Here is a 16438-nt window from a genome sequence, read left to right as displayed (position 1 = left end):
GTTTCTTTTCATTAATCTATTTTACCTAAAATATATATTTTATGACTTGGAACTTTTCAATCCGTAAATAGTAGGTACATAATATAATATAAAAGACGCTTCAATGAACATCTTGTAATCATGATGGACTCTTGGCAAAAAGGCAGAATTGAGTAAAAGCTTAGGTGTTTGAATATTCCTTTTTATATACCTACTAGCTGTTGCCCGCATCTTCGCTTGCGTGGAAATGATTGATTTTCATGGTACAAGTTTTCATTCCCTATTTTACCCCTTTAGGGGATGAATTTTCTAAAATCCTTTCTTAGGGGACGCCTACGTTATGACATCTACCTGCATGCCAAATTTCAGCCCGATACGTCCAGTGGTTTGGGCTGTGCGTTGATAGATCACTATATCAGTCACCTTTGAGTTTTATAGATATAGATATTTTGGCTGATGTTTAAATACTTGGACTACAAATATTATAAAAAGTTACAAATGTAAATTATACCTATATAGACCGTGCGTTTTCCAAAAACTTTCGTCGTCAAAACCATTTTTTTTTTTCAAAATTTGATCATTCTCCTTGAGAGTTTACTTCCCAACTCAAAATCTGAAGAAATTTCTTATTTAATCATATTTAAAGTTTAATTTTGAGAATGTTCCGAATACCTACCTACTTAGACTTTCGGATTGATATTATCTTTAAATTCAAGTAATTCTCCCACACTACTAACATCGTATTAAATAGATTTGATACTTGATACAGTTCCATTTGGTGACTCGGCGAATATGATCCACGGCTATTGCACAGCAACGCATGCGCAATATGAACACACAGGGCGCCATCGCGTCGCGGCTCATCTCACATCAATAAAAGAAGCCAAATACCAATCAAGACGAACGCAATCACTCTCAATTATTTCTTAATAACTCAAGCAATGCGATGGATGAGAAACGATTCATAGAGTCTCGATATACGGAAACGAGGAATGATTTTCATTCATATTAATTATTTAGCTGAGTTTCAAGAAGAACTATAATTAAACTATTTTAGGACTATAATTACATTGCAATTATAGTAGAGAGTATAAACATTTCCTACTAGTAAAAATAAAAAATATCCAACTGAACACAATTTTCTGTGGATCAACAAAAACATGCATCTTTACAATACACTTCTTTAAATACGAAATAGAAAATGTATGAACACTACATTCCTTTTTAAGACGAACAATAGCTAAGTAATTTCAGTTTTAAATAGATGGAAAATTGAAGGCACGTGGCAAAAAAAACTTGTTAGTTCCTCTTCAATAACCGTTAATAGGATGCCAATATCCTTTTGATGGCGACCTCAAAGAGATACCTACGTAAATATTTCAATATCGCCAAACAATGCGTTTTAATAGACTTATAGAAATTTACGCGTTACTGGGTAGCATATAAATTGGTGAAAGAAGTTTTTAATTATTTGATAAAAAGAGATATAAACATCGATTATTCTCAAATCTCAATATAGCAACACTTGCGATTCGCACTTCGAGTTCCTGGAAGAATATACTTTTTGCATTATGCTAATAGAGCGACTGAAATGTGATAAGTTGTTTCATACCTATATGTTAGTAACTATTTACATGTCCTTATTTTATATATTGTTATGTTAATAATTATTTAACGCAAATCAAATCGCATCCGTTACAGAAAATAATGCACTAACATCATATATCTTTTTCATACATAATATGAACACAGACTCATAACGAAACAATATTTTATGCGAAAAGTAAATAAAAAAAAACCAAGGCACCCGAAAACTGAAAGAGTAGAAGAATTTCGATTGCCGATTGCTTAGGCGGGATCACGAGTGGCTGAGAGGCTTGGCGTTGCCCTGGTATGGCAAAAGGCGGGTTCGAATCCCGACTCAACTTTTTTCCATTCTTTAAAAATATTCAACAACATACCTTTTTTGCATTCTTCAATGATTTCATCGGAATTGTCGCCACAGTCGTCTTCTCCCTCGCAGATCCACGACATCGGTATGCACTTCCCGTTCTTACACTGAAACTGTTTCAGCGAACACACATCTGTAACAAAAACAAAAATAAAACCTCAAAATAAGCTCTTTACGTGTAATGAAAAAAAATATATAAGGCATCAAATTTAATTACTACAAATTGCAATATTATAATATTAATGAAATTTCTAATGTAATAAACCAAGGTAAATAATAAAACTAAGACATTGGTAACGTTACCATTCTAGCGTTATAAACGTTATGACCGTTTATAATATCAATTTCAATCAGCAAAATATATAGGTATATGATACTAGGTAATTCTAAATTAAATAAAGAAGGTATTCTTTTGATTGCTCCTGTGTTGTTAACATAACTATTATCGTTCTTATTAGGTAGGTATTATATTTAAAATTAAGAAATTAATACTAATTACAAATCGCTCAATATCATAATTCATTCCTAATTAATATTGCCATTTTTAGGACATAATTATACTTAAACTTTAGCTATATTCATGAATTTTATAAGAGATTTTATTTTAACTCATTAAATTAAAATTAAATTACACAATTTTCGTAAAGACAAACCTTATCTGTAACCTTTTTTTTTTTTTTTTTTTTATCGTTAAAGCGGGCAAACGAGCAGGCGGGTCACCTGATGGAAAGTGATGCCCGCCGCCCATAAGCATTCGCGATGTTAGGGTCACCGCGAATGTGTTGCCGGCCTTTGAGATATGAATATGCCCTTTTCTTAAAGGTTTCCCCGTCAAATCCGTTTGGGAACACAGAAGAAGGTAAGTCGTTCCATAAGGTCGTTGTTCTCGGTAAAAAATGCCGAGAAAAGCGCACTGTGGTGGACCGCCATGCATCTAGGTGGTGAGGGTGGAATTTTAATTTGTGGCGAGAAGTACGGTTTTGGAACTCGGCAGCCGGAATAAGATCAAAAAGTTCCTCAGAACAAACCCCGTTATAGATCCGGTAGAACACGCAAAGTGACGCAACGTCTCTCCGTAGTGAGAGTGGATCCAGCGAATCGGTAAGCACAGGATCGTCAATGATTCGGACGGCTCGTCGCTGAACGCGGTCTAATGGTAGGAGCTGGTATTGGGGCGCTCCGGCCCAGAGGTGAGAGCAGTATTCCATATGGGGCCTGACTTGTGCCTTATATAGCTGTAGACGATGAGCAGGCGTGAAATACCGTCTCGCCCTGGCGAGCACTCCGAGTTTTTTCGAAGCTACTTTAGCTTTGTCCTCCAAGAAACCGCGAAACTGGACATCGGACGTAATTTCGACCCCAAGAATTCCGACGCTAGGTTTGACAGTTAGGGGAGTGTTCTGAAACCGAATGGAAACGGCAAACGGACTTTTCTTGGCGGTAAACGCGCATACCTGTGTCTTGGTCGGATTGAAAACAACTAAGTTTGATTGGCCCCATGTCGAGATTTTCTCGAGGGTGTTCTCAATATTAGACACAAGGTTGTTTCGATACAGGTTAGTTTGTTCCTGGGAGGTTTTTGCTTGGCCAGTGTAATAGGCATCAACAGTGCTGTCATCCGCATAACAATGAACGCTGCGTATTTGCAACATATCATTGAAATGCAGAAGAAACAACGTAGGCGATATTACACTACCTTGCGGGACACCAGCATTAATAGGCATGAGTTTGGAGCAATATCCATCGACAACGACTTTGATGCTACGTGCCTTAAGAAAACTAGCTGCCCAATTGCAAAACCTCTGCGGTAGCCCATATGACGGGAGTTTGGAAAGAAGCCCCTTGTGCCACACCCGATCGAAGGCTTTCGCTACATCCAAGCTTACAGCTAGCGCTTCCCCCTTATTCTCAACTGCTTTAGCCCATCGGTGAGTCAGATATGCAAGAAGATCACCAGCCGAGCGACGATGACGGAAGCCGTACTGTTGGTCGTTTAACAGCTGGTGATCCTCTAGATAACGTAAGAGCTGACTGTTGATGATGGACTCCATCACTTTGGAGAATAAGGAGGTGAATGCGATTGGCCTGTAGTTGGATGGGTCGGAGCGTGAGCCTTTTTTAGGGATCGGATGTACTAAGGAGATCTTCCAGGAGCTAGGGACTATACCGGTGGCGTATGAATATCGAAACAGGCGCGTCAATACCGGAGCCAACTCTGGAGCACAGGTCTTAAGTACGATCGCAGGAATGCCGTCTGGCCCATTTGACTTGTGAGTGTCGAGAGAGAAGAGGACTTTACGTACTGCCGATTGCGTGAATTTGACTTCATGCATCGTACTATTGCAGTGTAATATGGTTGGTGGTACTTTCCCCTCGTCATCTAACGTCGAGTTCGATGCAAAAAGAGTGGCCAGAGCATCGGCTTTTTCTTTAGCAGTATGGGCTAAGGAATCATCAGACCTGCGCAGTGGTGGAAACGACGATCGACAGAAATTCCCTTGGATAGCTTTGGCAAGAGACCAGAATGCGCGTGTGCCCGAAGGGTAATGTGTTAACTTCTTACCAATTCTATTAATGAATGCTGATTTCGCTTCTGATATTTCCCTCTTCAATGATCTGGAGGCCGAGTTGTACATCTTTTTAAGATGCTTGGCTTCGGGATCCTGTGCAACTCGCGCTTCTGTCCAAGCTTGATAACAATCCTGTTTCAATTGGGAGGCCTTTCTACAAGATTGCCCAAACCAGGGCTGAGACTTGCCACCGACGGGTACCACAGAGCTAGGGATAAAAAGTTCCATGCCCTGCAGCACCACATCAGCGACAGAGTCGGCGCAGGCATCAGGGTCTTCTTCCGCGAAGCAAACCTGTCTCCATGGATAGGAAGAAAAAAACGCGCGCATCCCATCCCAGTCCGCCGACCCATAGTGCCAGACACGTCGGCTACTAGCTGGACGACACCGAGATTGACGTGACAAAGGCACTGTACACCGTATGAGGCAATGGTCCGAAGAACCAAGAGGAGCGACGACGTTGACCTTATAGTTGTCAGGAGATGAAGTTATAAAGAGATCCAACAAAGATGGTGTGTGGTCCTCTATATCAGGCACTCTCGTAGGTGAAGGTACTAGTTGGGTGAGATCATAGGCCAAGGCGAAATCATGAAAAGATCGTCCTGCGTGATCAGTAGTGCGAGAGCATAGCCAATCAGCGTGATGTGCGTTGAAGTCGCCTAGGACCGCTAATTCGACCGTTGGAATCGTTTGAAGCAGCGTGTCGATCGAAGTTTGAAGTTGCTCAATGAGTCGGTCAGTTTCGGTATTTCCGCTGTGTGACCTATATAGACATGCATAGATGCGGGGATGGTTATCGCAGTCCACACGCAGCCATAGTAAGGACAAGTCAGGACCTTCAAGGTTGCCTAGACGGCGACAACAGATATCTTCTCTAGCGTATACGCAAACTCCGGCGCGAGGAACAAATGAATGCTCTAGAACATAGCCCGGGTAATTAAGATAGGATGTATCAGCAGGAGAAGATATCTGAGTCTCCGTTAAAAAAAGTAAGGCCGGCTTTACTGTCTCCAGATGGTGGTGTACAGCATTGAGGTTTGAATTTAACCCCCTAATGTTGCAGAAATCCACTGATAATATTGTGGGAGCGGTTGCCGAAACGTGATTACCTTTTTTACCCCTGGCAGAATAAATGCGCGGAAACTTGCCCCCCCCAGAATACGTGGGGCAGCCTGAGCAAGGTTGCTCAGGGAGGGATTCTCTAGGATGAGACATGCTAGTACCCTCCTGGGGTAGTTTTCTATTGAGTACCGCTGTCATATTATTTAAGGGCGAAGGGGATGGGCATCCGGCAATCTCATTTACTCGTGCGAAACGCAAGGTAATGCTTTACGCCGGTCTTTAGTGAGATAGTGGTACTACCCCGGACAAGCTACTGCCCACTCGTGCTACATGTGAGTTGCATGTAGCTGTAGCTTTACCACTGTTAGAAGAAAAATCGCCAGAGCCTCGTTTGTTGATCGGCAGGGTGCACCGCGAGCAGGTGAGGTTGGCTTTGGCTGAAAGATGGTAGTCAGCCATGACACCCCAAAACAAAAAGCATAGTATCATCTTTAATATATATAAATCTCGTGTCACAATGTTTGTCCTCAATGGACTCCTAAACCACTTAACCGATTATAATAAAATTCGCACACCATGTGCAGTTCGATCTAACTTGAGAGATAGGATAGTTTAAACATGTAGGTACCACGGGCGAAGTCGGGGCGGACCACTAGTATAAATATATAAAGAGAAAATTCTCTACATTCCTAGAACACAAACGAATAAGCAGAAGCATAGCATAGCATCATCATAACATACTATTTTATCTCCATTAAACAAATAGTGATAAATTTAACAAATACTACTGAAGTTATCAAATAAATACACAATAAAGATATTATAATATGATAGCAGTTTTTACTACTTTAATAGCTCAGTATTCTACTTCATAACACGAGCCTTGTTACGGAAAGGTCTTGCACTTGACTTTAGAGATAACAATTTGGATAAAGCGAAGCTTATTCTCACAGAAATTTATGGTAGATACTTTGTCTTGATGTGAGCTGAACTTTAACATGAATATAAAAAATGTTAACATTGAAAGATTGGGTTATTCTGTCTTAGTGCGTCAATTACGCCTTCAAAATAGCCGAATGGTTGTTGACGAAATTTTGTATTTAGTAAGACTTTGGCTACGATTAGACACTATAAATAGAAAAAAATTATCACCTAATTTGAGAATCGAATAATTGTGAATACACTTAGTAATAATTAAAATTATCACGATCACAGCAACCGCTCAATATAAATTATTATATCCTGATTTTTATAAAAATATTGGTTTTTAAAAAAAGGCTAAATAAACAGGGCAGAAGAATTGCGCTCTGATAAGAATGAATATATATTATGAAGGTTCAAAATTTTGAAACTGTTCACCCGAAATGTATTTAACCCACGTAATAAATCTGCGGTTTCATCCAGCTGGATTATCTAGAATTTATTTTTCCGACGAAATTAATAACGCAAATAACGAGGTCATATTTTTTGTACATGCTTATATTATATAACCTTTTTGAAGACAAGAGGGAAACAATCGGATTATGAATATATTTTTACCCTCCAATTATAATAATAATTCCTTGTTTAGAATATACTCAAACTCAAACATTTATTTATTCAAATAGACTTATTTTAGAAGCACTTTCGAATCGTCATTACTCATTACATATTTTTAACATTTACCACCGATTCGGCAAGCAGTAACTATGAAGAAGAAGACTGTATAATATAACTAATAGGTATGTACTTACAATTAATTTGCAATGTATTTCTATAGGTACTTTTAATGATTAAACACTTAAACAGCTGCCTCTTTAACTCTTTTCTCTATTGCTTAAGGAACGTTTAAATAGGTAGGAAGATAGCTGAAGTACAACAGTATTTTACGTAGAAACTGTGGGCGAAAGATCCTTTCTATCTTAAAATAACACAGCTGTAATGCGCAATTAATTGGTGTCCAACTGTTTTAATGATTTAATATTAAATAAATTTAATGAATACACAAAGCTGCTTGTCTAATGCTATTATGTACAAAATTTTTAACATAGTCTGTCTTGAGATACGCGTGTGCAAGAACGTAGTTTCTGTCGTAAAGTGATATTTAAAATTTAATTTTAAAAATATTTTTGAGTGGATTTGAACCTGGACTTTGTGGCTTCTCAGTCCGCGGTGCCGCGCGCGACGCCAAACAAGCTAAGAATCACTACGTGAATTGAGTCATCCGCTCCTTGTTTTCGTCCCATCTACGTAACGCCAGTATTCACAACCTTCGGCATGAACTCGTGTAAGCGTTGTAATGAGACTGTTTCTGACGGTACCGCTTGCTCCAGCTGTCGGTGTACTTACCACTTTCAATGTGCGGGATATTCAGAAATCGGTTGGCGGAGACTTGGGAATGAGCGTCAAACCTCTTGGCTTTGTCAGGATTGTAAAAATACCTTGTCATCTGGATGTACCACAAAAAACTTGGAAGACTTAAGTTCTTATCAATTATCATTAAGGAGAATTGAAGATATGTTGTCGCCGCTTTCTTCACTTCCGGAACAAGTTGAAAAGCTTCGTTATGATTTAAATGAACTAACTTCTACTTTCAACACCAGTGTTATTGAAGATATTTATAAAAGACTTGAGGACATTGATTCGAAGTTAAAAATAGCTGACAAAGTTAAAGAGAATATGCAAAAAATTCAATCACAAGTACTTACTATGGAGAACAAATTTAAGGCTTATGAAATCGAAGCTTCTAACAGAAAAGAGGATTACGCTCGCCTTCAGAAGGCTATTGCTGCATTGGAACTCGAGCAACGACGTACCCAACAAAAGAACCGATTCTTAAACGTTGAAATAGTTGGCTTACCGGAAAAACCCAATGAAAACCTAGTCGAAGAATTTTTACGCTTAGCAGCTGCCTTAGATTGTAATCTAAAAAAAGAGGACTTAGATTTTATTACCAGAATTCAACCTTTACAGGGTAAACACGGAGCTTCTAAAAAAATCGTGGCGAAATTAAATAATAAAATGAGCAAGGATGTTTTAATAGCCAATTTTAAAAAATGCAACAAGAACAAAGGAATAACGTCGCACGACCTTGGATTTGGTGGTAACTCTGTAAAGATTTTCATCAATGAACATCTTACTATCGCGAACAAAATCTTGTTAAATACCTGTAAACAACGTGCAAAAGAGCGTAATATAAAATTCGTGTGGGTTAAAAATTGCGTAATTTACTTACGCGCCAGTGAAAAGTCCCCAGCAAAATCTATAACATCGGAAGAAGACCTAAACCTTTTTTTAGAGACTTTAAAATAGTTCTTTTGCTTATTGCTCGGATCGAGTCTTTATTAAAGAGCCTTCTATATTATGAGCCAGATCACATTAGTTTATTTACATATACATTCTACATATTCATTACATATTTTTCACATACACTATACACCCTTTATTTACAGATGAATGCACTTTTTAAATCATTTTATATTATCTTAGACATTTCAATGAACGTTCTTGTGATAATATGTTTATCACCCCTGATTTCTTTAAAAAGTGAACGCACAGTAACGATATCGAACAAAATTTTTCTACATACCCTCAGTTACAATATTTTTTTGTGTCGAATGTTCTTTGTGTATAATGAATTTGCTTGTTTGTCATGCATTAATAGAATATATTATTTGATGCGTAATCGCAATTAACTATAATATGAGTAATTATGTTATAAAATATTTTCTCGATAATTTTTTCTCAGACGAAATTATATCCTGTATTTTTAAATAATACCTATAGTTAAATATACATATACATTTCTTTCTTTTTAAATAATGACAACATACAATACTTTAAATATTTACTACCAAAATGCACGCGGATTACGCACAAAATTACCAATCTTCTATAAAAATGTTGAAAAAAATAATTACGATATAATTATTATTACTGAAAGTTGGTTATGTAACGGAATATTGGATACGGAACTCTGTGATAGGCGTTACGATGTATTTAGATGCGACAGAATAACCAAAAAGAAAGGCGGGGGTGTTATGATATGTATAAAGAAAACATTTTTGAGTCATAACTTGCATAACGTTCCTGATGACCTTGAAAGTGTTTGGTTAACGATACCAGGGAATGTTTTTAAATTTAGGTCACAGGATGCAAAGAATTTGCACGTTATTGCAGTTTATCTACCCCCTAACTCAGACGCACATAATACCTTAAAAATATTTAATCAAGCTTTACGTAATATTTACGATCGGCATCCGAATGACCTATTTCTTATTATGGGCGATTTTAATCTACCTTTTATTTTATGGTCGACTAACAACACGTATAAAATTAACAAATACTGTAATTCAAATTTACTAGAATCTGCATTAGATCTGCTCGATACTATAAATTTATTGGGGGCCCAGCAGTTTAACGTCACACAGAACCACTGTGGCAATACTCTTGATCTTGTCTTCTCGAATGTTTCTGTCGACTGCACGGCATGTTCCGATGCACTCGTAAATATCGATAAATTTCATAGCCCATTGATTATTTGTGTAAAAGATATATGTTTTAAAGAATTGCGACCTGTGTTTCCTAAGCTGAGAAAATTTTATAGAGCAGACTATGATGCCATAAATTCTGAATTGAACAAAATAAATTGGTATGAACTTTTATCAACAGGTTCTTTGGACGAATGCGTGGACATATTTTACAGCAAGATAAATACCCTAATCGATACTTTTGTCCCATGCATAAAGATATCTTCTCGACGCCATTACCCTAAGTGGTACACGCCGGCTCTCATTAATGCAATTAAAGAGAAATCTAAATTTCACAGTCGATGGAAAATTTTCAAAAACCCTAATGACTACGCATCCTTTTCTCTACTGAGAAAAAGAGTTAAAAACTTACAGGACGAATGTCATTCTAACTATTTATCACGTTGTCAAGACAGCATCATTAAGGATCCAAAGGAATTTTGGACGTATATTAACAGCAAACGTAAGAATTCTAATTTACCATCCAACATGAATTATAATGGACGCGTTCTCACAAACGGTAGTGATATTTGTAATGCTTTCAACGAATATTTTCATAGCGTGTTTCAAAGGACTATCTCCTCCAGCGTAACGCCTAATGCCTATGATTCTGATGTAACTGACTGCTTACACACTATACCTTGTAATGATGGAGAAATAAAAAAACTACTGAAGGATTTAGATGTTAAAAAAGGCGCTGGTTCAGATGGTATACCAGCTATATTCGTAAAGAAATGTCAGTCCGGTCTTCTTTTACCTTTAAAAATATTATTTAAACGTTCAGTCACCGAAGGAGTTTTCCCGAAACGTTGGAAAGAAGCCTTAATTGTACCGATTCATAAAAAGAATTCTAGATTAGAAATAACAAACTATAGGGGTATTTCATTGCTTAACATATTCTCAAAATTGCTTGAAAAACTCGTCTACAAAAGTATTTACACACATGCTCTGAATTACATTCCATATAATCAACACGGTTTTATAAAATCACGTAATGTCTTAACAAATTTATTGGATTTCACCCACTATCTTAACACTAATATGAATGACAACGTACAAGTTGATGTAATTTATACAGACTTTGAGAAGGCATTTGACAGAGTAAATTACGATGTTCTAATAGGCAAGCTTTCAGATGTAAATATTAAAGGAAACCTACTGAGATGGTTAGATTCTTATATAAGAAATCGTTGTCAAGCCGTTGTAGTTGGTGGTTATAGGTCTAACTTTGTAGATATCCCGTCAGGTGTGCCGCAGGGTTCACACATGGGACCTTTGCTGTATAATATCTATCTTTATGATATAGATAAATGCTTTCATAGTTCTAAATTCCTTTTATATGCGGACGATAAAAAGATATTTACCAAAATAGCTAGTTTAGATGATTGTCTTTCACTTCAAAACGACCTTAATAGATTAACAAATTACTATAACATAAATAAGATATCAGTTAATATAAATAAATGTCAAAAAATAACTTTCTCTAGGAATAAAAAAAATATTATAAACTTTGAATATTCAATCTGCAATGAAAAAATTCCATCCACTAATACAGTAAGAGATTTAGGCGTGATACTGGACGAGAAACTCACGTACAACGACCACATTGACTACGTCACAAATAAGGCATTTGCTAATTTAGGTTTTGTTTTGCGCACAGCTGAACCTTTTGACGATATACGATGTTTAAAGGTCTTATACTTTGCATATGTTCGGAGTATCCTTGAGTTTGCATGTGTAATATGGCGACCAATCTACAAATGTTATATCAATAGGCTAGAAAAGATACAAAAAATATTTTTTAAGAAATTAAATTTTAAATCCAAACATTTCCCTGTAAGCTATGAGCAGGCTTGTCTACATTATAATATTAACGCGTTATCGGATAGAAGAGATCTAATCGACGTAATGTTCTTGTTTGATATTCTAAATAATAAATTTGACTGTATCTCTATTTTGAATCCTTTTAATTTTCGGGTTCCCAGTCAAGGCACTCGACAAAAAAATTTGTTCTTAGTGCCGTCAACGTCTACAAACTATCTTAAAAATTCTCCATATTTCAGACTCCCTGAAGTATATAATAATAAATTTTGCTCAGCTGATATATTTTGTTTATCACGCCCTAGATTTAAAAGTGCAATTCTTCAGATTATAAATAACTTAAATAAGTAATACACACACACACACTCACACACACACACACACACGCGCAGACCCTAACACACACACTCATTTACACGTCCACTCATTCTCTCACATTGTCACCTACCATAACAGGCTCAATTTCATTTCTGTTTTTCTCGGCTTTAATGTTATATTGTTGATATTGCTTGTTCACGAGAAGTCACATTTAATTCATTTATGTTTTGTGTTTCATCAAGAATTTTTTTGTTAAAGTTAAGTTAAGTTTGTTAAAGTAAAAGAAAACAATTATTGTACCTTTGTAATTTGCCGTTTTTTGTCACACAATTTTACTATTATCGGTGTGCCTTGTAATTGGCGTTTTTATATGTAATTAGTATAATTTATCTTATCAACAGCTGTAAGGTACCTTTTATAAATAAAATAAAATAAAATAAAATATAATAAAAAATAATTCCAAGCAATATTCTGGTAGGAAGGCCTTAGGGGACGGCTGGCAGGTCAAATGTAGGCCTCGAGGGCTACAGGTATCTCCCGTAAAATTAAACAGGTAGATAATACAATTTTTCATTATATTATACAAACAGACAGTGTAACAAAATTTGCATATTAATATAGAATTTTTAAGCTTCGTTCATTTGGCTCTTGGTAGGTAGGTTACCTACCTTGGTAGGTCTTTATTTTTGCTACATTATTGGATGGACCATTTTGAAAATAACTTTTTCAGTTTTCTATATTTCTATTTTGATAAATAGGTATGCCAAGCTTTTTTAAATTAATCATGTACCTAAAATATATTATTTTGCTCTAAGGACCTCTCAACTCACAAGCCCGCCCCTGGCTTTTAAAAATTAATATTGAAAAATGAATATTTATCTCGATACCACTACATATACGGTATACCGAGATACCTGTACAGGAATACAAACAATAATGTCCTACTTTTAATTAAAATGCAGCTTAAATGCACTTAAATGAAAGCATAAATCTCATAAGTATCTACTTACGTAAGTAATACGAAAATCTCATTAAGGCCGTGTACGCGGTCCGTGCGCTGTTTGGCTCAAATATGTGATTTTCCAAACCAGATTGTCCATCAACCACTTATCTTACATACATATGAATTACTAATAATTTTAGGAAATTTTATTGTCTATATAGTTAGTTAAGAGTTTATTTCAATTAATACAGTATTTGTGAATACCATCAAGATAACTGAGCCGATGATTACTTGATTTCACTTTTAGTGTCAATTTCGAAGCTAAAAATATCTGAAATTGCTGACAGATCTAACACACATTTTTTTTTAACTAACTGCTAAAATCCTTATTAAAATAGTTAGTTAAAAGATTTTTTTATTTTGGACTCCTAACTTACGAAATTAAAATCCGAACAATGTGAATTTTTTTAGAAATTATAGTCGACAAAATGATTATTTTCACCAAGATATTTGACTTAGTTGAATATAATTTATACATATTGCAATAAAAGAACGTCTTACTTATAAGATAAAATTTAAAAAATCAACTAAGGTACCTCTATTATTTTTCTACAATTTTTTTTAAAGTACTATAAAACACTGCGCGCGACCCGAATAAAATCAGTCGGCAGCGAGCCTTTCCAGAGAGAGGACATGTTGCTCGGCGCTCTCCTGTGGACCTATGCTGTTCATAGTAAAAGGATAGCGCAAGCCGCGATCTATCGTAATAGATCGCGGAGATTTTGACTTGCGTTAAATTGAATAAGCCCTCTTAACGAATATAGGTATCTGATATTTAAATAAAATTTGCAGCTACCTTTACGAGTCATTACACAATATTTTTACGAATAAAACGAAAAATAATAAAAATTTGTGTAGGTACCTACACCTAGCAACGTACCTACATGTAGTTAACAGGTCACAGCGTAACATCTAGAACGGTTATGGTAATTATTTTTTTATTAACCGACTTCAAAAAAAAAGGAGGAGGTTATCAATTCGGCCGGTATATTTTTCTTGTTATGTTGAGAAAGATCAAAGAAAATAAATCATATTATAAACATAATGACTAGGTACCATTACCACACTAAAGTAAACTTCGCGCTTTAAACACTTCTCAAGAAGACACCATCGCATCGGTCGTTAGCTAGTTTAAAAAGTTTAATTAACATTTACGCTTATTACATCCATCTCAAACTGATAATCGATATCTTCGTCTATTGAAAGTGGATCAGTAAATAGAAAAGTGATACTTTGCTAGAGAATAGCACTGTGGGGTCCCAATTTTCCCACTTGAGGTCATGCGATTGTTGATTGCGGACGTAACACGGTTGACAGCCAATCTCTATGAAACCCCTTTAGTTTATGTCATTGAGTGCAAATTAGCCCGGTCTAGGGGAACCAGCATGATTTCAACGCATCTGAAGTGAATTGAAGCATATGATGTTATATGGTTTTTTTTTTTTTTTTTTTTTATATCATCACCAACAAAAGAGCAAGCGAGTTACTTTTTGGAAGCTCGTCGCCGCCCATGAGCGTTCGCATTGTCGGGCACTTTGCGAACGATTTGTTGGCCTTTCAAGAATTTATACGCTTTCTTCTTGAAGGTGTCCATGTCGTATAAGTTAGGAAACACCGAGGCAGGGAGCTTGTTCCACAATAGCGTAGTTCTCGGAAAAAAGTGTCTCTTGAATCGCACAGTAGACAAGCGCCACGCATCCAGGTGGTGAGGATGGTATTTTAATTTGTGTCGCGCAGTGCGGTTGTGGAATTGCGCAGCTGGTATTAACTGGAATAGTTCCTCAGAACACTCTCCATTATATATTCTATAAAATACGCACAGTGATGCAACATCACGTCGCAGTGCTAGTGGGTCCAGCCGATCGGTGAGCTCGGGTCGGTCGACGATTCGAGATGCTCGACGTTGAAGGCGGTCAAATGGAAGCAGCTGATATTTGGGTGCTCCAGCCCAGAGATGAGAACAGTATTCCATATGTGGCCTAACTTGTGCCTTGTAAAGTTGTAGGCGATGGGCTGGCGTGAAATACTGTCTCGCTCTTGCGAGCACCCCTAGCTTCTTTGAGGCTAGTTTAGCCTTGTCTTCCAAATGACCCCTGAACTGAACGTCGCTCGCAATGTTATGTACCTACTTTGGTTTTTCATAATATAGTATTATAGTAAGATAGACGTTATATTAGAAAAATGTATATGTTCACTTCAATTACAATTAACGAAACTAGTAACTAGTGGGCTAAACACACAGTCTACACATACACACAAAACATTAATTACCGTATAAGTTTGATATATCAAACGTAATATTAAATTTAATTCCATTTAGTTTCTCATAACTGAATAGTTTAGCAATGTGGGTTTGTTGATTCTGTAACAAGATCTTAGCACTATCTATTCTAGTCTATCTGTCTTGGGGTCATTCAACTCAATTGAGCTTTGTTTCCATGTCTAACAGTCACATTATTGTCTTGTTACACTATTTGTTCAATACATCTGAACTACGTTGATACATTTGATGCAGTCATCTAATACGATAATTAATTGGTGAGTAAAAAGCTCCCCCAAAGCAAACCAACTTTGTCACAAATACGCAAACCTAAGCTTGATAGATCTGTTTTTTATTCCACCATTCGTAAATCAAATGCTGATAGCTGCGGCTGCTACGACACGCTCAAATTATACGAACCCACCCATTTAATTAGCAAGTCGACGTCATTGAAGGAACGTAAGCCCTCAGCAGTAATATCGATAAGCAGATGATACTGGGGCCGTTTTAAATCCGAAACTAGATAAATACTCTTCAGCCACTGAGTTGGGTTCCTGTGGTTGAATACAAATGGAGCGTTTATCCCCGAAAGCCAATTTGTATGCAAATTACAGGTCCGTTTAACTATTCTCGTTAGTTGCTCATTTTCGAAACGTCTGAATTTTGGACTTATTTAAAAACTGACTGAAAGAAGTTTCATTCGCTGCATCATACTGAATTATAAAGTTTCTGTTTATGATGTTTAATATTAAAGTGTAGGCATAGCTCCCCGATTCAATTTCTACTTCAAAGATTTGTTTATCGTATGCAAAGAGTGAAAATCGATTGTACTAATACTAGATCTATACTAAATTTGGCTCACTCACTAAGATTTAGAAACTGTTTTAATACCTATGCATTTATATAATCAAGCACATATAGTGCCAACTTTGTATCTTCATTAGGTAGAGTTGATTGTAAACAAAT

General features: G+C 36.5%; 1 protein-coding gene across 6 annotated transcripts in view; it reads right to left on the bottom strand.

Annotated features, from left to right (window-relative positions):
* LOC123691498 (low-density lipoprotein receptor-like) overlaps window positions 1-16438 on the bottom strand; it is a 174250-nt gene that overhangs the window by 149380 nt on the left and 8432 nt on the right. For all 6 annotated transcript variants that reach the window (XM_045635929.1, XM_045635961.1, XM_045635921.1 and 3 more), the window contains exon 2: window positions 1941-2063. In XM_045635929.1, coding sequence (XP_045491885.1) covers window positions 1941-2063 — 123 coding nt within the window. The remainder of the gene's footprint in view (window positions 1-1940; window positions 2064-16438) is intronic.

Source organism: Colias croceus, chromosome 1 (genome assembly GCF_905220415.1).
Source record: "Colias croceus chromosome 1, ilColCroc2.1".
In the NCBI taxonomy this organism is placed as follows: Eukaryota; Metazoa; Arthropoda; class Insecta; order Lepidoptera; family Pieridae; genus Colias; species Colias croceus.
Note: the sequence above shows the minus strand (reverse complement) of the source record. Positions and strands in the feature narration are given on the sequence as shown.